The sequence below is a fragment of the Ziziphus jujuba genome, chromosome 6 (assembly GCF_031755915.1).
Source record: "Ziziphus jujuba cultivar Dongzao chromosome 6, ASM3175591v1".
NCBI lineage: Eukaryota > Viridiplantae > Streptophyta > Magnoliopsida > Rosales > Rhamnaceae > Ziziphus > Ziziphus jujuba.
Window position 1 is genome coordinate 13,338,394 of NC_083384.1, and position 24,248 is coordinate 13,362,641.

At 33.2% G+C, this 24,248-nt stretch overlaps 4 protein-coding genes across 6 annotated transcripts; 1 reads left to right on the forward strand and 3 right to left on the reverse strand.

The window, feature by feature from the left end:
- The first annotated feature begins 1,955 nt into the window (after window positions 1-1,955).
- On the forward strand, window positions 1,956-5,413 carry LOC107430611 (scarecrow-like protein 9). Of its 2 annotated transcripts, none has more exons than XM_060818288.1 (3): window positions 1,956-2,106; window positions 2,298-4,977; window positions 5,077-5,413. In XM_060818288.1, the coding sequence occupies exon 2, from the start codon at window positions 2,606-2,608 to the stop codon at window positions 4,895-4,897; it is 2,292 nt and encodes a 763-aa protein (XP_060674271.1). In that variant the 5' UTR covers window positions 1,956-2,106; window positions 2,298-2,605; the 3' UTR covers window positions 4,898-4,977; window positions 5,077-5,413. The 2 variants fall into 2 exon arrangements, with proteins under 2 accessions (XP_060674271.1, XP_060674272.1); XM_060818289.1 differs by having other exon boundaries at window positions 2,004-2,106; window positions 2,257-4,977.
- A 1,664-nt stretch (window positions 5,414-7,077) lies between these two features.
- Window positions 7,078-8,371, reverse strand: LOC125419026 (UPF0161 protein At3g09310). 2 transcript variants are annotated; one of them, XM_048463882.2, is made up of 4 exons: window positions 7,990-8,362; window positions 7,828-7,887; window positions 7,551-7,691; window positions 7,078-7,345 (listed from the first exon to the last, which is right to left on the reverse strand). In XM_048463882.2, exons 1-4 carry the CDS (start codon window positions 8,213-8,215, stop codon window positions 7,284-7,286), a joined length of 489 nt encoding a protein of 162 aa, XP_048319839.2. In that variant the 5' UTR covers window positions 8,216-8,362; the 3' UTR covers window positions 7,078-7,283. The 2 variants fall into 2 exon arrangements, with proteins under 2 accessions (XP_048319839.2, XP_048319840.2); XM_048463883.2 differs by lacking the exon at window positions 7,078-7,345 and having other exon boundaries at window positions 7,557-7,696; window positions 7,990-8,371.
- A 944-nt stretch (window positions 8,372-9,315) lies between these two features.
- On the reverse strand, window positions 9,316-12,528 carry LOC107430621 (uncharacterized protein At5g02240). Its single transcript, XM_016041483.4, has 7 exons — window positions 12,062-12,528; window positions 10,698-10,969; window positions 10,566-10,602; window positions 10,381-10,478; window positions 10,123-10,184; window positions 9,815-9,938; window positions 9,316-9,691 (listed from the first exon to the last, which is right to left on the reverse strand). The coding sequence occupies exons 1-7, from the start codon at window positions 12,351-12,353 to the stop codon at window positions 9,572-9,574; spliced, it is 1,005 nt and encodes a 334-aa protein (XP_015896969.3). The 5' UTR covers window positions 12,354-12,528; the 3' UTR covers window positions 9,316-9,571.
- Window positions 12,529-13,580: 1,052 nt separating this feature from the next.
- Window positions 13,581-16,516, reverse strand: LOC107430625 (uncharacterized). The gene is made up of 9 exons (XM_048463881.2): window positions 16,357-16,516; window positions 15,391-15,469; window positions 15,234-15,299; window positions 15,042-15,139; window positions 14,899-14,936; window positions 14,667-14,754; window positions 14,215-14,553; window positions 14,038-14,103; window positions 13,581-13,912 (listed from the first exon to the last, which is right to left on the reverse strand). The coding sequence occupies exons 2-9, from the start codon at window positions 15,452-15,454 to the stop codon at window positions 13,760-13,762; spliced, it is 912 nt and encodes a 303-aa protein (XP_048319838.1). The 5' UTR covers window positions 15,455-15,469; window positions 16,357-16,516; the 3' UTR covers window positions 13,581-13,759.
- Window positions 16,517-24,248: the final 7,732 nt, after the last annotated feature.

Genomic DNA, 24,248 nt, shown 5'->3' on the forward strand with positions numbered 1-24,248 from the left:
AGATTTCACCATTAAACTAATACACACCCAATTAAATATTAAAAGAGAGAAACTCTTACATAATAAACGTTAAACAATTATAAGAGGATGGATCTTTTTAATCACATGCTTCAATTAACTCCAGAGTTGGTTATTTCAAACGCCAAAAAAAAAAAAAAAAGAGTAAAATATATATTAGCACAGAAAGACATTTTGTGACTGCATTAATAACACTATTTTGAGTCTCATAAACTTTTTAAATGCCTATTTTTAATGTATGTGATTAATGTAAAAAAAATCAAATTTACTTTATCGATTAATGCTACCACGGATGAATCTATTATGAAAGACCCCCACTTAAAATAGGAAAAAATTATTTAGAAAATTTAATAAAATATTCTTTTTACTAGAATCTTCAAGAAATCAGTAAAGGTAGGAAGCCATGTGATATAATTATCTCTGGGTTTATTTAATTAATCTGTTGTCCATACACCCATGTGATCGCCCCGGGGGAATCATATTTTGTTGATATTTTTTATTATAATTTGTACTACTCATTTTTTTTTTTCTGTACTACTTACTTTTAATTTCCACTACTTAGTTTGAATATTAATAATACTTAAAATAAACTCGAATTAAATTACTATTTTTTATTTGCTTCTTTTTTGTTTTTTTGTTTTTTTTTTGGTGCGTGTGTGTGTGTGTGTGTTGGCGGAATACTTTACAATATGCTTTTGATTTCAATTAAAAATAGAAAGTATGACTATGGGAATTCCAATCATGACAAAGAAGTTGGATGTTACATAGGAGTCCAATTAGTCGGAACAAAAAACTTAGCTTTTGTCTTTTCTTTTTTTTTTTTTTTTTTTTTTTTTTGGTTGATAAACTTTGACAAAAAGCTTTCCAGTATTGGAATATGATTGATATTTTTCTTCTAAGAAATAATAATGACAGAGTTAATTAAAAAGTTTGTCATTACAAGTCGTGATTTCTCCACTAAACTTTGATACAAAAGAAGAGAGGGGAAAAAAAAAAAAAAAAAAAAAAAGAAAAAAAGACTTTTTTTTTTTTTTTTCCCTGAGAAAAGAACTTCATTAGATTAAGAAACAATTACAGCACCATCACTACATAATAAAGATTTGAGCCATGGATGGCCTTTTTGTCTCCTCGATCCCGAAGCCCTATCAATTTAGTATATGTATGTCAAAGTTAAACTAAATTTCATAAATGCATGAAACAATCAGTCTTTTTCTTTTTTTCTTTTTTTTTTAATTTTTTGTAAATTTGTGAGTTTTATTAGAAAAGAATAAAAAAAAAAAAAACGTGACATGAACATAATGGACATTTTAACATCGATAAATTTGGTCAAAGTTAAAGACAATGTTATAAAAAAGAAGATTAAGGACACTAAAATATCAATATCAAATTTTAGATGGTGGAGGTTTTTGGAATTTCACAACGAAAATCAAACGGACATATCAGACAGCAGCAAAACGTGCGCGTCAACCTACGATTGAGCACATTTTGCGATGGTCTACTAGTGGAGGGTCGGAATTAGAATTTTGGTTGTTATTTTAATGTCGCTTTGTGCTTTTTTCACAGGAGAGAAGAATTTTGCCCCAAAAAGACCAATTATAATTGACCAATCCAATACCAATCCTACCCTTCCTTTTTCCCCCGGTCCACAACCAGGGTCAAGGTATTTCAGTCAACTCGAGAAAAAAATAATACTAGAAAGGTGAAAGTGAAAGTGAAAGTGAAAGTGAAAGTGCAAGTGGCACAGTCGTGTTGGTGATGGCGATAGTTTGGCCTCTCCCACAAAATTCAAAACCAAAAAAACAAAAACATATTGCAACAAAAACTTCATTATCGTAGTACACGTGGAGGGACATGATATGCTAGATTGGTAGAGTCCACATAGGCATAATTTAGACGGAGACAAGCTATCAGTGGTTGCAAACATCGGACATTTTAACTGATCTTAAAGATCAACGGCTGTGGTTGGCCCACCGATTTTTCAGAACAAATGCACCTAAGCTTGAAGAGCTCCATTTTTTTTCCATTTGTCTGGTCTTTTGGTTCACTGATTCTCTCTCTCTCTCTCTCTCTGTTCAGGGCTTCTCCGAGGTAAAACCTCTTTTCTCTTATGGGCTAGTTTTGAAGCAAAAACATATTAATAAAGTTTTCCATATTCTGGGTTTCTCAGATTGATTTCTACATATGTTGTTGTTGACCTTCAAGCTGCAACATCTATCTATTTTTTCTTTCTGTTTTCAGGGGCTTTCTGGCTGACCAAACTATTTATTCTTTCATTTCAGATAAACGAAGAAGACTAGTATTATTTAATGTTTGAGTCTTCTTTTTGTTATTATTTGTTCAGGACTTTACATCTTCAGTGTGTAGTTTGAGTTGCAATTAGTCTGTGAATCTTTGAAAAATTTCATTGTTGTCAGATTTTTAGTTTTGGGTTTTAGTTCATGTGTGAGATTAAGGGCTATAGAGGGTCGAATAGTTTTTAGTGCCAGAGAAGAAGGAAAATATTTGAGAGAGAATAGTGAGCTGCTTTTTTGGAAAGAAAATCCATTTAGGAGTTTGGTGTTTTCTTGAAGAGTTATTAACCAAGTAGATGATCATGGATCCGCGTCTAAATGGATTTTCTGGTTCCAATAATGGAATCCATTTGAGCAACCAGTCTATATCGATTCTATCGAATTCGAACATTGTGGCTTTACCCCAATTCAATTTTGATAGTAACAGTAATAGTAATCACAGTGCTTTCATAGATCATAACTATGACAATCAGTTTCATTGCCCTCCATCCAATCAAACCTCTAGTAGTTTAACCTCGGTTTCGAATCTCAGCCCTGAGGAGGATTTGCCAGAAGACTGTGACTTTTCAGATGCAGTCTTGAGGTACATAAACCAGATCCTCATGGAAGAAGACCTGGAGGATAAGACTTGCATGCTACAAGAGTCCTTGGATCTCCAAGCTGCTGAAAAGTCCTTTTATGATGTCCTTGGCCAAAAATACCCCCCATCACCTGAACAAAACCAGAATAATGTCTTTCAAAATGATGATAGCCCAGATGAAAATTTGTCAAGAAATTCCACTAGTTACATCACTAACAGTTGCAATAGCAATGGGTATTTTGATGATAATAGCTTCATTCAAACTCGGGGTGGATATAACTCTGAGTTACAAGGAATTCCTACTTTTTGTGTTTCCCAATCATCTTGTAGCTCTTCAAATGGTGTAATCAGCAGCTTTGATGGGTTGGTGGAATCTCCAAGCAGTATTATTCAGCTTCCCTATTTGCATAGTGAGAGTCAGTCAGTATGGCAGTTCAGGAAGGGGTTTGAGGAGGGCAGTAGGTTTCTTCCAACTAGAAATGAACTTTTTCTTAACATGGAGTCCATTGGATTGTCATCTAAGGAGCCAAACGCTGGGACAACAGAGGCTATTGTCAAGGTGGAGAAAAATGGTGAGGCAGAGTTTTCGCCAGGAGGGCATAAGGGAAGGAAGAATCCTTACAAGCAGGGTGAAGATGAGGAAGAAGAAGAAAGATGTAGCAAGCAAGCTGCTCTTTATACGGAATCAACTTTACCATCAGAGATGATTGATCTTATGCTGCTGTGCAGTACAGGGAAAGGCCGTGATCATTTGTCACTTTACCGTGAAGCCTTTCGAAATAATGGATCAAGCAAGAATGTACGGCAGACTGGCCAAACAAAAAAATCATGTGGAGGGAAGAATAAAAGTAAGAAGCAAAGTGGGAAGAAAGATGTGGTCGACTTGAGAACTTTATTGATCAGTTGTGCACAAGCAGTTGCAGCTGATGACCATAGGAATGCAAATGAACTACTGAAACAGGTCAGACAACATTCTTCACCTTTTGGTGATGGGAATCAGAGACTGGCTCATTGCTTTGCTGATGGTCTTGAGGCACGCTTGGCTGGTATAGGTAGCCAGATTTACAAAAGCCTTGTTTGTAAGAGGAGGACTGCTGCTGATAGCTTGAAAGCTTACTATCTATACCTCGCAGCCTGCCCGTTTAGGAAGATTTCGAATTTTGCTTCAAACAAAACAATAATGAATGTTGCAGCAAAAGCAACAAGGCTTCATGTCATAGATTTTGGTATCCTTTATGGCTTCCAATGGCCCACCCTTATTCAACGAATCTCATGGAGGCCTGGTGGACCCCCAAAGCTCCGAATTACTGGAATAGAGTTTCCTCAACCTGGCTTTCGACCTGCTGAGCGAGTTGAGGAAACTGGACATCGCTTGGCAGCTTATGCTGAGAGTTTCAAAGTTCCCTTTGAGTATAATTCTATTGCAAAGAAATGGGAAACCATTCAACTAGAGGAACTCAAGATTGACAGGGATGAGGTCACTATTGTTAACTGCTTGTATCGGGCCAAGAACTTGCATGATGAGAGTGTTTCAGTAGAAAGTCCTCGAAATATTGTACTTGATTTGATAAGAAAAATTAATCCAGATCTCTATATCCAGGGGATTATTAATGGGGCATTCAATGCACCCTTCTTTGTCACCCGGTTCCGAGAGGCTTTGTTTCACTATTCTGCATTGTTTGACATGCTTGAAACGATTGTACCCCGTGAGGAGATGCAGAGGATGCTTATTGAGAAAGAGATCTTTGGCAGGGAGGCTTTGAATGTTATTGCTTGTGAGGGATGGGAAAGAGTAGAACGGCCAGAAACATACAAGCAGTGGCAAATCCGTATACTCAGGGCAGGGTTTGTGCAACTGCCTTTTGGTCGGGAAGTTGTGAAGAGGGCAACTGAAAAAGTAACGTCTGATTATCACAAGGACTTTGTGATTGATGAAGATAGCCGGTGGCTGTTACAGGGATGGAAAGGGCGAATTATCTACGCCCTTTCCTCTTGGAAACCTGCTTGAAGGCATTCAAAAGGTGCAATGGCTGTTGCCATCTTCATCTGCCTTTTTGCATTTTGCATTCACAAGGAAAATGAGAAAAGGTACTTGTTAAGTGGCTTTCATTATTGGTTTTTGTTTCTCCTCTGTTTTTATCTGTCATTGTGTTCATCATTTTACAAATAATTTGTGTCACCTGACAGGGCAAATGTGGTAGCTGATAATTACTGTCATGTCATCCTGGGGTAAGAGCAGTGAGAGGACTCCTATAACTTGATAGAGTTGTCTTAACATTTTTCCCATTGTTGATGTATTGTATTGTGTACAAAACTCTTGGGGGCCAGTTTGGAACACAGGAATATTAGATTGGACTATTTTAAATTTAGTATAATCTTCCTTTTTTCTTATGTCCCAAATTTACCCTGAGTAGTGTAATAGCTATTCAGCAAATTGTTTGTACAAAACACAACCCTTTTCAGTTCAGAAAACAGAGAAGAAAATTTTGTATCTCTGTTTTCACATTGAAGAGCTCTTTTGATTTGGTTTCGGCTTCTGTTTCTTACCTCACGTACATATATTCCTTGAATTGTATGGTAAAAGGAGTTTCCAAGATTTAATAATGAGCACTTTGTATTTGCTGCTTTATCTGGTGCACTTGAGGACCCAATTCTTGCTTTATAAGCAAAAGTATGAATTGCTGCTAAAAGAACGTATTTTAATTTCTATGTTGGGGAAAGTGAAGCCTTGTTAACAGCCATCCACATAAAAGAAGAATATAAAAACCTCCTGAACTTGAAAGCTTTTGCTTTATCAAGTCTTGCTCCATCCTAGGAACTCCATAGGCAAAGAAGTTAGGTTTGGAGTTTGCCAAGGAAGCTAGTCATTTGAGGCTTTGGATGAGGTGCTTTTTTCCATTTGGTACCACTATAAACGTCTCCCACTTTCAGCTATTCACAGTTTATTTACTCTTTTCAACTTTGGGGATACAACAAATGTTGGGATTTAAAAAATAAAAAATAAAAAATAAAAATCTACTGGTTTCTATCTTGTGTGTATTGTTTTTTATGGACACGACTGGTTTCTATCTGGTTGATCTACATTATTGAGAAGTTCTTTGAATATCCGGTTGGAGTCAGACGTTAAGTTGGGATACTATTTATTTCTTTCTCATTATTTCATAAGAGTTTGCATCAACTGTTGCACCCCAAAACAAAAACCATATTTAATTTACAGATATATTACATAAGTAGACGCTTTTTCGTTCCTATAGAGATAACTAGTGGCAAAACGACTACTTTCTCTCGTACAGTTCAGATAAATGTCATGCCACCGCAACCCAACATTTCAAAATTTATCTATACATCCTAAGGCGATCGATCACTCTCTTTCATTTGTAAATTTGGATTCTCGAAAACAGCTTGTGGTATAGAAGGAATTCCACTGGACACTCATATTGAAAGATCTAGATTATAATGGTCTGTCCATTCGGTAGGCTGCACTCTCATCTCATCGTGTTTTGGTTGAAGGAATCCATTACTTGAAACCTCAACTTGCTTATGCTTATTTGTCAAAAATTTTCAAAGGAATTATAATCAATTGATAGGATTGCTTTTCATGGTGGAATTAGTTGGAGGGCACTTTGAATTAAAGAAGGTGAAGTAATTTAAAAAGTTGTTTCTTATTATATTCATGAAGTTTCCCTGTATTGTGATGAATATAATTGGGCTTCCTATGGTGCTTCACAACTTTCTATTAAAAAGTTTAGACCCGGCCCACCCCCCCCCCCCCCACAAAAAAAACCCCCAAAAAAAAAACACTTTCTATTAAAAAGAACTGAACAACCTTTCAAAGAAGCAAAAGTTGTTTATTTGAAACAAATTTTAATATATATTCGTAAGTTTGGTTAAGTGCTATAATTCACTAAAATACCTCGAGGGTTCAAATATTGATCTAGTAAATTCCTCCTCCTCCAATTGTGATGAGGTGTAATGTTGTCCGAACTATAAATATATATACACTTTTATTTCAGCTTAAATTAAGGTGCTTAAGTATAGCATTCTTCTTGATTCTACTTAACCCCCTCTTCTCTCATCTGTGATTGTTAGATTTAGCATCAACTGGACATATGGACCATTTTTGACAGAAAGCCTAAAAGCAGATTTGGTCTTGCATGGACATTCCTAATTGACAGAAAGCAAAGCAGGTTTTGAAGAATTGACAATAGCATTGCATGTGAATACATTCCCTCATAACTGTTGGAAGTTGTTAAACCATCAATTAATACTCTTTCAGGAAAAAGGCTATCTGTAATTATTGCGAAGCATAAATGTAACATCTGTGTTCAAAAAAAAAAAAAAAAGGGCGCAATATTATGTATTAGATCAGATCAGACAAGATGTACCAATGGTAGCTATTGGTCTTCAGGTAAACTTTTCTCATCAAACCATCTTGGAGGATCAAATCCAGACCCACCTAACAGAAAAAAAAAAAAAAAAAAAATAGTAAATGCTATTCAATTCTTTAAAAATAACAAATAAAAAATAAAAAAAAGCTCACAAAAATGAAGAAAATAAATTTTAAAAAAAGCCTCAAGAACATGTTAAATTATATAATAAATAAAGATCTTAAAAGAGTGAAATTTTTTTTTTTTTTTTAAATCACATATTATAATTATTACCAAGAGGATTACAACGACAGAGACGCCAAGCAGTCAATACGGAACCCTTAACAAATCCATATTTCTTGTAAGCTTCCATGGAATACTCACTGCAACTTGGAACATATCGACAACTCTTCGGCAAAATTGGTGAAATTTCCCCTGTGCTTCATACCATTTTGATCAATTACTCAAGTTCAAATATAATTAATTTTCATTTTCATTTTTTTTTTTTGGGGTTAATTTACCTTAATATTATACTAATTGAATAATAAACAAATAAATAAAAGAAACTTACTTTTGTAGAATTTGAGCACAGACAAAGCGGCCTTGACACCCAAATTGTTTACTTCCTCGTCTAAACAAATCAAAAACCCATAAAAATAATAATAATAAAAAAAATAAAAATAAAAAGCAATTTAAATATATATAAAATATGGGAAAGGATGGGAGAGAGGACCTTGTTCTCTTTTCGGGTCGGGTTCAGAGGATCCGTGAAATCCATTAACGAGTGACCGACGGCGAGCAAGGTTTTGAATGGGGCGAAAATGAAGCGAATTGGAATTGGAGAAGCTAGGGTTTTGAGATTGGAATTGGGATTGGGATTGGGATCGGCATCGGAATTGAGACTCTGCTACTACACCCACCACACCTCTCTGCCAGTTTATTGACAACACAACAGCCATTTCACTGGCTTGGTCTCAATTCTTAACTATCACAATTCAGCTTTTCCTATTACTATTATTATTATTATGATTATTATGTGCTTCTCTAAGTTATCTAGATTAACGACATCGTATTTTCTGGTTTTTGTATTTATTTTTTTAATTAGTCTTTTTTTCTTCTTATATTTGTGTGTGTATATATATATATATATATATATACAACGAACCAAACAGACAACACAAAATTAAAGCAACAGACACCGACTAGTTTACAAATTATTTTCTAAATTTATGTGCTATTATTTAATTAGTTAAATTTATTAATATAATTAAGAATTAAATAAATCAATTTTTCAAGAAATATGTATAATTAAATATAAATCCATCACATGTAGAATTAATGGAATAAAATAGGTGGCTCTTCTAATTATTTTAAAAGTAACCAAAAAAACAATACAGCTTATGAAAATTTTTTCTTTTTTGTTTTTCATTTATTTTTTACTTTTTCTTCAACTAAGATGTCAAAATTAAACTCTCACGAGTGCCTCCTTCAGACTCATTATGTATTTGGTAATAAAATCTGCGCTCCAAACATTTAAAATTTGCTGTCTTCCACCGTGCCAATTGTTGAATTGGATAAACTTATCAATCAAAACAAAACAAAGCATTTATTATAATTCAATCCCTACAGTTTCACTAATTGAATCCAAATCACTTTGTTTGAAATAATATCAATCTCCTCAATTAGTCAACAATACATTTAATAACCGACAAGGCAATTAATCTCCCAAATACGGCCTCAACCAGCGCCCAAACTCATAACCAAGCTAACTAAATAATTGGCTTGTTTATTAATGTTCGTGCCTTTCACTTTCTGATTTTCTTTTTGGTTTAATAGATTAATTATGCACAACGGATAAAATGACCATTGTGTTGCCAAAAGAAGAAAAACCAGTAATAACGATAAACTGTTTCAAATGGTTTTTTATTCCTTCATTTCTTTTCTTTTTTTTTTCTTTTTTTTTTTTTTTTTCCTTCCTAAACTTGTATTTTAGTTTCTTTCGAACTTGTAGTTAGGAGAGAAGAAAAATTATTTGAAAGAAAAGCCAATGGTACAAAACTAAACCACAAAACCAGCACTAAGTTAAAAGATTTTGACACCCATTTGAGATGGTGACAAAGTCCACATGCTATAAGCTTTTGCATAAAAGGTTTTATCATAAATTCCCAGTCAGCTGGGGGAGTAGACATCGACAATTGTTTGGCCATTCTCATTTTCCCATTATCACAGAAAACGAAGCATAAATATCAACCAATGGCAAATGACCTTGGCCTTATTAAATAGTGTTCTCGACTTTGCGACATCACCGCAAAAAATCAAAACCGGGTAGTGATTTGGGAAAACAAGGCCTTAAAATCCTTTGTTGGTGTCCCAGTTCCCTCAGGCTTTGAGGCCAGATCAAAGGCCTTAAATTTCGCTTCCTCAAATTGGAGGGCCTGGTCGAAAGGAAAAACGACATTCAGAAATGTCTATGAAGAGATAATATAACCAAGATTGATACAGAGAAGAAGCATTATTGGACCTATTCACTTTGTGTATCCCCCTAAAAGCAATAATACCTGAATGCAGACTTCTGCAACATCAGCCCTGGAAATGGTTCTGGTTTCTGTCTTGAGAAGCTCATCATCCTTCCCAACAAGCAGTTCCCGAATTCCACCTTCTTTATCTTGCAAGCCTCCAGCCCTAGTTTAGCCAAGGAGGTCTATGTCAATTAGGTAATCAAATAGAAGGAAATAAGAATAACTATGATATATTCTTATAAAGCTAAAAACAAGGATGACTTTCTTTTGGTTCTTCATTTTCAGATATCAGCCATAAGGAAGTTAAGCTTATAGAAGGGGAAAAAAGAATAGTATTATGGTGCAACCTTATAATTGTATATGGAACACCAGAATCAGCCAAATACTGCTCAGCCTTTCTCTTCCAAACCTGTATATAATACAAACAGCATGTTACTTCACCTTATGATTACTAACCAAGAAAATTTGAGAAGAAAAACATAAATGACAAGAAAAATCAAGGTAGCTTCATAAATGAAAAGTCCAAAATGATCGCCAAAAGTACAAGACTGGAAGGCTACAAAAGGAGAAATGGGGTAAATCAATAGTTGTACGAGTCTACGAACCAATATATTTCCATTGCCCAATGCGTTCAAGGGATGATTAAGATCTGTTCCACCCATGGACCCAACTAACACAATTTGCTTCACTCCGGCAGCCTTGGCTGTTCAGTTTGATCATAAATTTCAGAAATACAAACAAAAAGAAACAATACTTTTTTGAAGATGAAAAGCAGAAGAGAAATGCTAACCAGCATCTATCTGATTTTTCTGCCCAATCCAATCAACCTATGATGCAAAGACATTTATATTAGATCAAAGGAAAAAGGAAAAAACCCAACCATTCAGAATATTTCCTGCATCAGAAAAATGTATCAGGCTACCTGTTCAGGGTATGCACCATCTTCGAAATAGAACTCAGGCCTCCCACCTTTGGTTGGATCAAAACCAGGCTTCATCTTTGGCACAGCACTTGTAAGAATTATGAGAGCATCAATACCTTGGATGGCAGGAATAATGCTACCAGTATCCCTTATATCTCCGACATAAAGATCATCGGCCCCTCCTATCTTCTGCTTGCTCTCTTCTGTTCTAACCAGACCTCTTGCAACATACTGCCCGGACCTCTCCTTCAATTTCCTATAAACTATTTGACCTGGCCAGAGTCAACCAACAATACAATGTCAATTAGAATCTGTCCCTTCAACATAATAACCAGTAAGATATGTTTCTTCCAACCCCATGACAAATGGGGAGAAATTTGAACTTGAAGGTCCAACATCAGATGGGAGTGACAGCAGCACAAAGCTTAGTGAAACAAAAAAATCACGAAAACACTGAAATTATATAAACTATTAAACAAATGAATTTTGGTTTTATCATGTGCTTAAAAGTTTAGGTGCAGGACAATTGAAAAGACAAAATGAAATAACCTGTTATATTAACATAAGACTCATCATAGTCATTTACTCATTGGATTAGCACTCATATACATTCCATTTTTATGGAGGCGACTCTCATTCTGAGGAGGTATCATTCTACATGGCAAGTTTTTCCATGGAATGCTCCACTTATCACACTGAAGCTACTTTATTAACTTATATTACACGGATGCACAACAGTAAGCAATTAAGTTAAAGAGTTAGAAATATCCACTCCAAAACAAACAAACAATAAAAAAATAAAAATAAAAAAAAAGTTAGAAATAGAAAAATGGCAAAACTTCCTCCTCTATTGCCCATTGGGTTTTATGTTGAGCATCGATCTTAATCTTCTCCACATATTCTGACAAAATTTAGGCATTAAACTGCACAATTCTTAACGTACTGCCGCAAGAAAGATTCAAAATTCCAATATACAAAATTGGATTTGGACCATAAACACCATACCCTCTTACATCAAAAAGCCATTTGCATCTGAATACTCATCAACTACTCCTCAAAATTAAATATTTATCCATCACATTCTTCAAAAATCAAAGCTTTGGAAGTAATCATGAAATTACAGCAACTAGAATTCTGACCCACTACATAAAGAAACAATTTTCTTTCCCAAGGTATAATCAAATTCCATTTATTGGGGAAAAAAAAAATTGGAAATTGTAAATCTTCAGAATGTCTTCCCCTTTCTTATTGTTCTCTCACAGCAACCAAACAGAAACTTAAAAAATAAAACCAAAAATAGAAAAGAAAAAAAAAAAAAAACACCAAATCCAGACGAAGAAAGATCGGGAAGTGAAAAAGGGTACCAGTTCTTCCACCAGCTCCGGTAACAAGGACAGTGGTTTGAGCCAAATCCCCCATTGCCGCTGCAACTACCAGTCCACCACTCTTAGAACCCTTTGTCTTCTCTCTTTGGCGTATCAAAGAAGAAGAAGAAGAAAAAGAGAGACGAGAACAGAAATGACTGAGAGAAGAGGAAGTAGACGATTCTGGAGACCCAATTGATATTAGCGCTGACGGTGCCACCAAACTGCATTTATGACTTTGACCGTTGAGGCTGATTGAAGCGGCCAACGGTATACGTGGCACAGCTGCCATCAAACAACACCTAGTACGATGCACCAAAGTCCCATCCAACCCTCCGTCACTCTCGCAGATGAAAAGAAAAAACTCCTCTCGTTTTCCTTAACCGGCAAGAATAAGGAACCAGAAGATATGAGACCGACACGAACAGATTTCGGTTGGGCTTTTTTTCCCTCGTTCGAAACCGCTAATCGGATTGTCTTTGCATTTTTGAAAAATTCTCTCTTATCCATGTTAACCTTATCCCTACGTGCCACCTACGACGTGTTATCTACGCTCCTATTTACATTCACAAAAATCTGAATAGGTTTTGTGATGATGAATCCTAAAACCCATCTTCAAAGCCCATCAAATTGTTTTCCTTCGTTTCATGGGCCAGCCCATTTCATCTGTTTCTAAATTTGTTAAAAATTCTTGTTTTCAAACTTCTAAACAAATATCTCGTCTAGTCCGGTTTAGGGTACCTGGGCTTCACTCAGACGAGCCTGGTTCAAATCCCGGCAAAGGAAATTTATTTTTATTTATTTATTTATTGTTTTTCAGTTTGTTTTTCATTTATTTTTGAAATCGTTTATATTCATTTATAATTAAAAAAATTGTTTTTTTTAATTTAATTTCGTCTTTGGAAAGAAACCCGGCAATGGAAATTGATTTAATTTATTTATTGTTAAAAAACGTTGTTTTTCTATATCATTTTTGGCCAGTTTTGTATACTATTTATTTGATTTGATTTTTCAAATCCATTTTCTGTGGATGTGAGTTTGGCATGGCCATGATTGTGGGCAATTGTCATTGACATATATGAATATCATTTTCCATGTTCCGAAAACTTATCAAAATTCTCTTAATAACTCAAGCCACAAATTGGCATAAATAAATGCAAAAATAATTGTTTTTTTTTTTTTTTTCATTATTACATTGGCGTGGTCTACATACATAATTGAAGCCAAAAATTGTTATTTTATTTTTGAGATTCAATGATATGCCCATGGAATATCTGAAAATATAATTTTAAAATACACATCAATTATATTTGTGCATATCCCTTTCACATAAGATCATATCATCATCCACCTGAGCACCGTACGTTACATTTACTATAAAAATATATTATATATTATATTGCCCTCATGACCCTCATCTCAAAATTGTATAATATAACCCCATTGACCAAGGCATTCATTTCCCAAACGTGAAGGAAGATACATGATTATGCTAATTTGCCAATATAAAAACTCGATAGGAAGATGAAATATTTTTATTTATGTTTTTCCTTTTTGGTATTTAATTGATTAATAATCAGAACAAGATATCATCGTCATGTGCACAATGTGATATGCGAAGGGTAGGCGATGATAGGGACTTTCTTTTTTTTTTTTTTTTTTTTTTTTTTTTCACAACACAGATTAATCATCATCTTCTTAAGCTGTGACTGAGGTTTCCACAGCAACTTGTCCAGAGTAAACAACTTCTGATTTCAGTTCAACCTCCCAAAGCTCTGGCAACGCCTCCCTTATGTTATGGATGCTCTCTAATGCATAATCTGCACCTTTAACTCTCTGAGAAGTGCCAACCTGAATTGTGGATTTGAGAGATTTTAGCGACTTAGAATTGGCAAAAAAAAAAAAATATTCCATTTTGTCTTTGGTTAGGCAGATCAAAACCAATGACCCCCAGTTTGCATAAGACTTTTTCTTACCAGCACAGTATGAAGGCCCACACGTTTTCCAGCTTGGATGTTTCTAACACTATCATCAAAGAACATCTGAAAAAGGTTTAAGAAGAAAACAAAATAATATAAGTAAAATTTTGAATAAATGACAAATTTTGAAAGAAAATACCATGAGCTCGAATTACCAAACAAATTTTATCTTACCGTTCTTTGAGGGTTAACATTGGCCATCTTGAGAGCTCTTTCAATGGCTTGCTCTTGGGGTTTGCAGACAACTGGTGTTTTTGGTAATGCTGAAATGGGATTAGAATTGGCAAAATGCCCAACGATGTCGAAAATTTCATAGCTGCTGCTGCTAGTTGTGGTTGAAGTATTGGTACTGCTGCTTGATCCCACAAATTCAACATCATCTTCATCATCAGAGACAGTGTTCTTGTGGATGGGATTCAGGGTCTCAAAGCAGATGATCCCTTCGAAACAATCTTCTAAACCAAGCCTGCTTAGTGATTTAGCAGCATGAATTTTGTCTGCGTTTGTGAATATCTAAAATTTGCATAGAACACACAGAATTAGAAGACAAATTTACAGTTTAATGCCTCTGTTGCTCATTTTGTTTATTTGGTAAAAAATAATAATAATAATAATAAAATACTTACAATTTTCCTATAAGGAAGGCTAAGCAAAATGCTCCTCAAAACAGGATCAGGTTTTATGTTCTCATAAGGTAATCTGCCATGAACAAAACTGTTGCAACAGGAAAGACAAAGGTCAGCAATCTTTATCAAATATCACCAGCTTCTTGAAAGATGTTTGTCTTTCAGGTTGAAAACAAGTAGATGGAAAAAAAAATAGTAATAAATAAATAAATAAGTAAAAGCGTGTTCCCACCTGTGATATTTATCATAGTCAAAGTCATAGCCAATTGCCTGCAAAAAGGAAACCACAACAAAACCATAGTTCTAAGAAAAGAGTTCACAGAATATATAAAATGCTATGTAAAGGAGGAAAATAACAATATTAGTATAATATACCCTGAGACCAGCCATTGTAGTTCCATAGTTCTTGTAAAGTAGGTTACACAAATCATCAATTTTACTCTTGTCAATACCAAGCTTCTCAACCATGTAATCTACAAAGAGGACACCATCATTATAAATGTTAAAGAACACAGAAACAGAACCATGTATGTGAAAAACTGAGGAAAAATCACCATATAGATGTACCTTCTATATTCTTGCGGCATTCTTTGGCAATCCCAGAGCTAAGGGGGTAAAGGGTATCATCAAGATCTGCAAATTAAGAAATATGGTCAAAAACCCAACAAATTGTTCCAGAATAATCTAGATTGAGACATAAATTTCATGGTTGAAAAAGGCTTACCAAACAGAAGGCACTCATATTTTTGCATCTGTGCCTGCCTGTAGCGGTCCTCAAATTTTTCCATTTTTGATTAAAACACCTTCAGCAAAGAGCAACAACAAGTGAATAATAAGCTCCAGGATATCCTAAATCGACTCAAGCTTATATTGATATTCATTTTAATTCTGAGTCTGTAAGTTTCCATGGATTATATAGGCTTTATTTTTGACTCAGATGTCACAAAAAGCCGTAGAAGGGTCTATAATGGTGGACAATCTGAGGCCAATTCCAAGTAGGTAGGGATAGGATAAAGCTTTGTCATTGTTAAGTTTCTGAATAGACAATTCACAACCACTAGTATGTACATATTGAAGGTGGACCATTCACTTTTATGGGGCTTAGAACATTGAAAGGCACATTATTAAAAATTCCTTGTCCACATATACAAATCCTATAACATAACTAAATGCATACAGCTATGAAAAGTAATAAAAGCTAATCAAACAAAGTTCATGTGATATCTGGAAGCCACTTTTCATTTTGTATTTTTTTGGCTCTAGGAGATACCCCAAAACTCATTTTTCAGCAAAACTTGTTCCAAAGTTAAATTGAAAAAAACCATGAGGTGTCGATGGATGAAACTCCAAGAGCTCAATAAAACAACATGGAGTTCTGGGCAAAGAAATTATATTTTAATGCAAAGAAAGAACTTGACAGAATTGGGTTTTATATCCGTGAGAAACAAAATAGATTTTGTGAAAAATGGCTGTTAATCGAACCAGAACTTCAAACAAAATGGATGTCATTTGGTAAAAAATAAACAAACAAATAAAAAATTTTCCAATCTCTAAAACTTTGATAACCAAAAGCCAACCAAAACCCAGAAATTAGAACCTCAGAAGGGTTACAAAAAAATGGGTTTGAAATGGGAAAGAATGCAAAAATGCAAAACCTTAAACGATCATTGAATCAAGAACATTTGCTTACCAGAAGAAAATGGCCCAATAACAATGACCCAGAAAGACAAAGAAAGGGCCAGGCCAAAGAGAGAGAAAGAGACAGAGAGTTTCTTTCTTGCAAGGAAAGAACTTTGAAGGAAGCAAAGAGATTTGAAGAAGAAAGAAAGAAAGGCGAAGTGGGAGGAGGAAGAACAGGGACAGAGGCTTGTTTAAATAGGCAAACCGTTAGGCCTTTGCCTTCATTTTTTTAATTGTTTTTTGAAATTTTTTCTAATAAAAAGAATTTTTAGTATTAATTTATTTGTCTCAATCACGTTTAGTTTTGATTGTTTCATTAAAAGTACATAAAAAATGTGAAGGTAAAAGAGAAAAAGCTGAATCATTTCCATGAAAGAGGATGGGCATGGTGTCGATTTTTTTTTCAAAACAAAAAAGCCGTACTTCGTGGACTGTTTCCAAAATATATTTCCAGTTTTGCCCTTTATTCCCACCGCCCTTCATAATTCTATTTCCTCCGATTCTTCTACATGTATCCCGGAACTGCCCCTGCCACGTCATGTAAAAAATTCTTCTTCCTTTTTTGTTTTTTTTGGGGGCTTTCCAAATGTTAAAGAAGGTTGGTTTTGCCGTGTTGCCAACTATTTTATCTCGAAGTTGGAAAGGGTTATCTTTAATCTTAATCCAAACCCAAATTGGAAACTTAAAAAGGTAATATAAGACATATAATTGAAGATTTGCCAATTAGGCAATGCTAACAATAAAATGTGGCATTAGGAAAATGTCCGTTTCAAAACAAAAAGAAAATCAACTTTATATCAAGTAGCCATTTAAAAACGTAAACAAGCTTTCAAACTTTATTTTAAAATTTATTCAGTTAATTTTTTTTTAAATAATAAAGATTTTTAAATTATATTATTGATTATTATTATTTTCTTAAGATTGAATAATTAAAAAATTTAATTTATAAGGATTATTTGTAAATGTCACTACCAATTATTGCAAATTGTCTAGTCAATTCAATTTACACAGCCTCTAAACTAAATAAAAAATATATAATTTGTTGTTCTTTTAATATTTCTTTTTTGTTTTTTTGTTTTTTTGGGTTTTAACCCAGATGGAAAAATTTAAGACAATGGGTTTTAAGGACAACCAGGTTATTATAATTTGGATTTTACAAAAATTATAGGCATTTTGGTCTTTTAACCATACATATCAGACCGGTTGGGGAGCATTATTACATGTGATCCTAATTTAACCTATGAGTATTACCCTACGTTTGTTTTAGTGTTTTATACATAAAATTTATTAAGTTATAATTTCTTAAACACGTTATGTGCTTTATGTGCTTTGGTTGATGACAAATGGAATAACAATTGCTTTAGAAGTTGACAAATGTTTGCCATGAACATGAATTATTGGATTAGTAAGCTTGTTAAATGACACATGTTGCTCGTACTTGAAAAATGGTAAATGAAAGTCCTGATTTGCTTCATAGTTGATATATGACAAGTGGAATGAAATTTTGATTAGTCATACTCATTTTATGGCAAATGGAAGGAGTTGGTTTGCTTTGTTTCATATGAATAGATGTATCTTGGACAATCTATTGATATTCATGCATTTTCGTTCTTGCATTTTAAGTGTAGTACAAAAACCATTATCATTTCAAATCTTGCAAAAATTCTCTATTAAAATTGTTTGCAAAACTAGCCTACAACTTGTTTCAAAATGGAAGATTTCTTTAATTATGACATTTCAGTAAAAGGACGCAGAAGTGATCTTGTTTCGCTAATTCTCACTAGTTTTGAAACTTTTCAGACGGTGGAAATTTGGATAATGACATTATGGCGAACTAATTATTCCCTCCTTGCCTTTGGCGTATAATGGTAAATGTGACAAAACATCATGACTATACTATATATATCTATGTATACTGAATGGGGGAAAATACTTATACAAAAAGGAGTTTCCCTTTTTTGTGTTTTTTTTCTTTTTTTCATGATGTATGTATGCTCTGGGTAAAAGGAGAAATTTGAGTATAATTATAACATGCAAGATTATCGCTTGGGCATTGGCTTATAATATACATAAGATTGTGATTTCAGAAGGGTCAGACAATTAAGTCTAATCGTCTTTTGTTAGGTATAATCGACACAGCTAAAGTTTCTTTCAACACCCCTGGAGTTTTATATGGTATGTATCATCTATTTTGGTTTTGCAATATCTGTTTATGAAAAAAAATTGTGAACAAGTTTGCAAACTTTAGTTTGATATTTATTGAATCTAATTTTAAAAAAAAAATTGAAAGGTTTTCAAATTACATTATTGATTATTATTATCTTTATAAGATTGAAAATGAAAGGATTATTTTAAATTGTCCGTACCAATTAGTATAAACTGCATCAACTCAATTTTGCACCGCCTCTAAATTAATTAAATGAAAATAGATAATTCGTTGTTCTTTAAATTTTAATTTTAACAGTATAAGATGGAGAAATTTAAGACAGGCTTCATGGTACCCACTGCCTAGGCTGTGTTCACTTGAAGATGTATAATTTACCACACGTAAATTGGGGTTCGCCAAAAAGAAATAATAATCATTTTGATCTTCTAAAAATAAATGTCCAGGTTCTGGACACTTCCTTTTCCCTTTTTTCTTGGTCAAAAGGACATTTCTGGACACAGGGATGAATGCATGTGGGCATGTTTTTATAAGTGTATGACGATTTTTTTTTTTTTTTTTTTTTTTGGTTTAAATTTTTTGGCTAAGTATGACCGGCTAATATGAACACTGGTGACCTATATATAAAGACCAGCTAATATGAACACTGGTGACCTATATATAAACATCTATATTTTTTTATATATATAGTTTGTATAGACAAAAGTCAGAATTTGGGGTGGTTGTGAATCAAAAATTCAGGGACATCTTTCTTTCACTCAGAGGATGTTACCCAAATAGGCTTGAGTTACACAATGAGTGACACATGCCAAGATTGATTTTGATTTGGAACAAAATTCAATAACATTTTTGAAGCCTAACAAAAACCCAACTATCTTCTTTTACATGGATCCAAAAACCACATCATCATTGAGGTGTTTTTTTAACAGCTAAAAGTGACTTATCAAGTAAGGGTAAACCATCTTTCCTCATATGTTTGCAATTTATAAGAAAAACCTTTTTTTCCTTTTTCATTTTTCTGTTTTTGTCTTCTGCGCTGTCCCATCTTCAATGCTGATTCACAGCCTCTATGCCCTTTGCACACAATTACTCCACCGCATATGTAATGCATATAATAATAAATTATTTATGTATTTATATCAACTACCTTGTGATGAAAACTAGTTCGCAGAAACAAAAATCAAATACCAAAAAAAAAAAAATTATAGTTGCCAAAAGGAACTAAAAAAAACCATGCCCTTGTCTCTCTCTCTCTCTCTTTTTTTTTTTTTTCTTTTTTTCTTTTTTGCAAGAGAATACAATTCCACTAAGTAGTAGCTGAGATGTCTGAATCTTTGGGAGTGTATCTTGCAGATAGATTCAGCTTATTTTCTGTAGAGCCTCTATGATTGAAGGGTATTTTATTTTTCTTTTTTAATTTATAAGATATACCAAAGCTAATAATGATGGACAATCTAGAACTATTCTATCATATATCAAACGACACCGTAAAAACTGTTGAACCTGATTATGTAGCTTTATCATTCATATACATCTTCAACTTGATTATGTAGCTCTATCATTCATATACATCCAATTTGAATTTAGCATTTAAATATTCACGACAACCTACATCAATTTAGGATTTCGCTTAGATATTATAATTTGGAAGAAAAACATGAGTTAGCCGGTGGCCAACGCAAAGTTAAACAATCCTCATAATTGCTATCATCAAGCAGACATTATGATATGCAAGACAAAACCTTGACCATTATACGAAGTTGGGGTGGTTGTAAAATAAATATTTTTTTAATATTATAATATATGTTTATAATCATATAAATTATATATTAGATTAAAAAGCACTTATAATTGAGGAGGGGGGGTTTGAAGCTTGTGCCGCCACTAATTTAGTGAAAATGACCAACCTAAGGAGGACCATGACACAACACCCATGATTTTTGTAATGGAGTGCAAAAAGGAAAATGATTGGAGGCCAAGGATTTACATAGCCATTAGAAATTTTTTTGAATAAATAAATAAATAAATTCTAGAGAAGTAGAAGAAAAGGGCTGGAAAAGGAAAATTTGGAGACTCTTGTTTAGTCATTCTTTCTCATTCAACCTAGCTTAAAATATAGGATTGATGTTTACGTAATTGAATAAAAAACACAAAGCAAATTGTGGTGGCGAGCTCTGGCTGGGTCTTATGAAAGGACCACTCCTGACTCTTTCCCTCAATTATTTTCCGCAACCTCAACCTGGGCTGGCGCTGATTATGACCCTTTCATTGCTCTTAGTTACTAATATTTAATAGTCTATATATATATACTTATACATATATATATTTAATATTTTCATGTTTTATCACTAACCGTGGGTGGGCTTTCATATCTCTCTCTGTTTTGGTGAAGTTGTTAAATGGGAAAGCTACAGCAACGGAGAAGTGTGAAATTCATGATCTGGCAAAACACTAAAAATTTCTGCATTAGGGTAATATGATATTCTTATGACAGTCTTAAAATTTGACTTGCAATGTTAGTAGATTTTCAGACGTTCTTTTTTATATATTAATTTGTAAATAGATGTATTTCTAAGAGCTGACCCATTTAGTTTATCAAAAAGAGCTGATCTATTTAGGTCCATAAATAATGTAACCTTTTTATTTATTTATTTTTATTATTTTGAACACATAAGCAAACTTTGATAGCATGTTTAGAAATTATTTTCTTTTTTTAAAGTTTAAATTCACCATCATCGAGTTTTGTTTTTTTCTATTGTTTTGATAAAAACCATCATTGAGTTGTTGTGGCTTAGTAGGAAAGATATTTTCTCATTCAATTTTTAAATTTAATGCCTGATTGATATAGATGATAAAAATAATACTTTAGTTTTAGCTTGTTGAATTTTGTATAATTGATTTTTTTTTAAAAAAATTATTAAAAAACTAATAAATATTTAGTTGTAAATAAAAAAAATGGTATTAAATTTTTGTTGGGATTTCCATATAAGTTTTTTTTTTAAAAAAAATTTCTAGATAAACTTAAAATTTAAGATTTTTTAACATAGTTAAAAAATTTTATTTTTTTAATTAACAAATACATGTTAACTCTGTTAAACATTCCCATATTTTAACAAAAAAAATTTTAACTTTCAAATAAAACTTTTTATCTAAAAAAGAAAAACTTGTTAAATAGACACTTAACCACTGTACCTTCATACAATTATCTATCTCTAATGCTAAATAATAATAATAATAATAATAATATTTAAAAAAAAAAAACTTTTAAGTCACGTCAAATACTTGGTGGGGATAAACTTAGGCAACGTTTACACAATGTTTCTTCAAAAAAATTTGGGTTAATTTTCACTGTTTACACAGCTGTGAGAATGGTTGGTTATATTTTAATTAGGCCCATAGAATATGCTTTTTCAGTGTGTTTATCATTAGAAATTCATTCGGAATGGACAAAGATAATAACTGTTTGTCAACATGTATTTAAGTCCCTAATGTATCTTCTACTTTTTTTCTCCTTTTTTTTTTTTTTTTTTTGTTTGTTGGGGAAAACTAAGTCCCTAATGTATGAGACTGAGCAAAATATATTGAGGTATTTGGTGTTCGAGTAGGCTGTATTCTCTCATTCAAATTTCTACACAAGATAAAGAAGGTAAAAGCCTAATTTCCATCAACACATTGTTTAACACATGAGGCATAATAATATCTAGCTATGAGATTCAACCAAAAATAAATATCTAGCTATGGAAATTGGGCCCCAAAAAAAAAAAAAAATCTAGAAGGAAATGTCCAAACTAAAGTACGAAATTTAATGCCATTTTGTATATATATATATTTTTGCAATTTTTTTTTTCCTAGAAGATTGTAGAGCTTGCACATGAAAGTGGAAACAAACGCTCACCAATAACCACAAAAAAGAAAAATAAAAATTATACATATATATATACATATAATAATTAAAACAGTACGAGACACGTGAATCTCACCTTATTGTGAGTTTGTGACTATAATAATAGCGAAGTCCAGCTGGGTGGAGGGTGGTGTGAGTGAACTATTGGTTCTTTGAAAAATTGCAGATTTGTACATTCTGTACTTGGATGCGGGGCCAATTTAGCACACAACTCTCCCACGTTTACCATTTACCAAATACATTTTTTTTTTTAAATTCAACAATGGAATAATATTAAAAGAATAGCACAGTATTCTTAATTAATTTTAAACCATCCCGGTTTGGGTTTAAATAAGAATACCAAACTTTAAAGCTTTAGCCTGATGATATTTTATAGGAGCAATTTAACAAACACATTGTGTTGGACAACTAGTAGCATGATTCTGTGAAGTCGCAAAGTTATAAAAATGTGATCCTAGAGTATCTTTGGCCAATCCAAACCATTCAAAATCTGGGGACCCACATTTTTTTTAATTTTTTATTAGATGATCATGATTTTGATCTTATAAACATTTTTTTTTATAACTTTTTTTTTTTTTTTTTAAGGGCTGTTAAATAAGTGGTACAGCCAAAAAAAACCTACACAAATGATTGGTGGTGAATTATTAGTCCTTTGTTGGAGATTATCATGATCATTGTTTTGGCTATCTGTAAAGGAAGCCCATTCATGCTTAAGTTTGTTTTTTTCTCAATGATCAAAAGGCAAAGCCTTCTCTGTCCACAATGCCTTCCAGACAGCCACTCAACCCCACTCTTCCCTTACAATTATAACAAAAATGTAGTCGCACAATAGAAAGGTAATCAGATAATAAGTTCCATCAAGCTTTAGTCCTTTTGGTACACTGAATAAAAACCATAGCTACCAATTTGACTTTGTTTTTGAGCATATGACCAATAAAAATATCTTAACAAATGGAGAACAATTGGACACTTGTCACCATTAATATGCACCGTTTGATGATGATAATTATGATGATGAATCATTCATCGACATGCATTCCATGCAGGACCCATATATGATCGAACGGACCAGAGAAAGAAAATCAGCATAGCTAACTGTGACAAGGAAAATCATCAATGCATTAATAAGGATGGTTGAGGCATTCAATATTATTGGACAATGTGGTTTGTCGTTCATTGAGGTTAGTGATTATGTTATTCATCATAAAGATTTCTTGAAATTCAATTATTCATTTACCTGGGAGTTGACTTCTTGAAAAACAAATATGGAGAGAGAGAGAGATAAATATATATATATATATATATATAAATATATATATATATATATACCTAATTTCTATTTCTTTCAGCAGTTTTAACAAAACCATAATTAAGCGTTTTAAGGCTGGTGAAGCAACTCATTGTTCTCAGTCACTCCGTTTCCTAACATCCTTTTATAGCTAGGAATTTCATTTTGCCAGCACTGGTGATGTGGGATTAATCATACATAGGATCCATAAACATGCATAAAATAAAATTTTAAAGTTGGAAGAAACATATATGGCCATAAAATTTGGTTCCACCATTATTATCCAAAAAAAATTTGATTCAACCATCAAAACCTTTACTCAGAAAGGTCCAATGTAAAGGTAAACGCTTATGCTTACCACTTTATTATTATTGTTGTCGTTGTTTATCTTATTTTTGTAAGCTAAATGTCACATTCAAACCTACATGTAAAGTGCTCGCAAAGCAACGAAAAAAAGCATAGTTGATGCCCATAATATTCGTCCACTCCCTTAATTAGAGAGAGCAGAAAAGGCACATGCATGTGAGTCCAAACATCAGAATCATC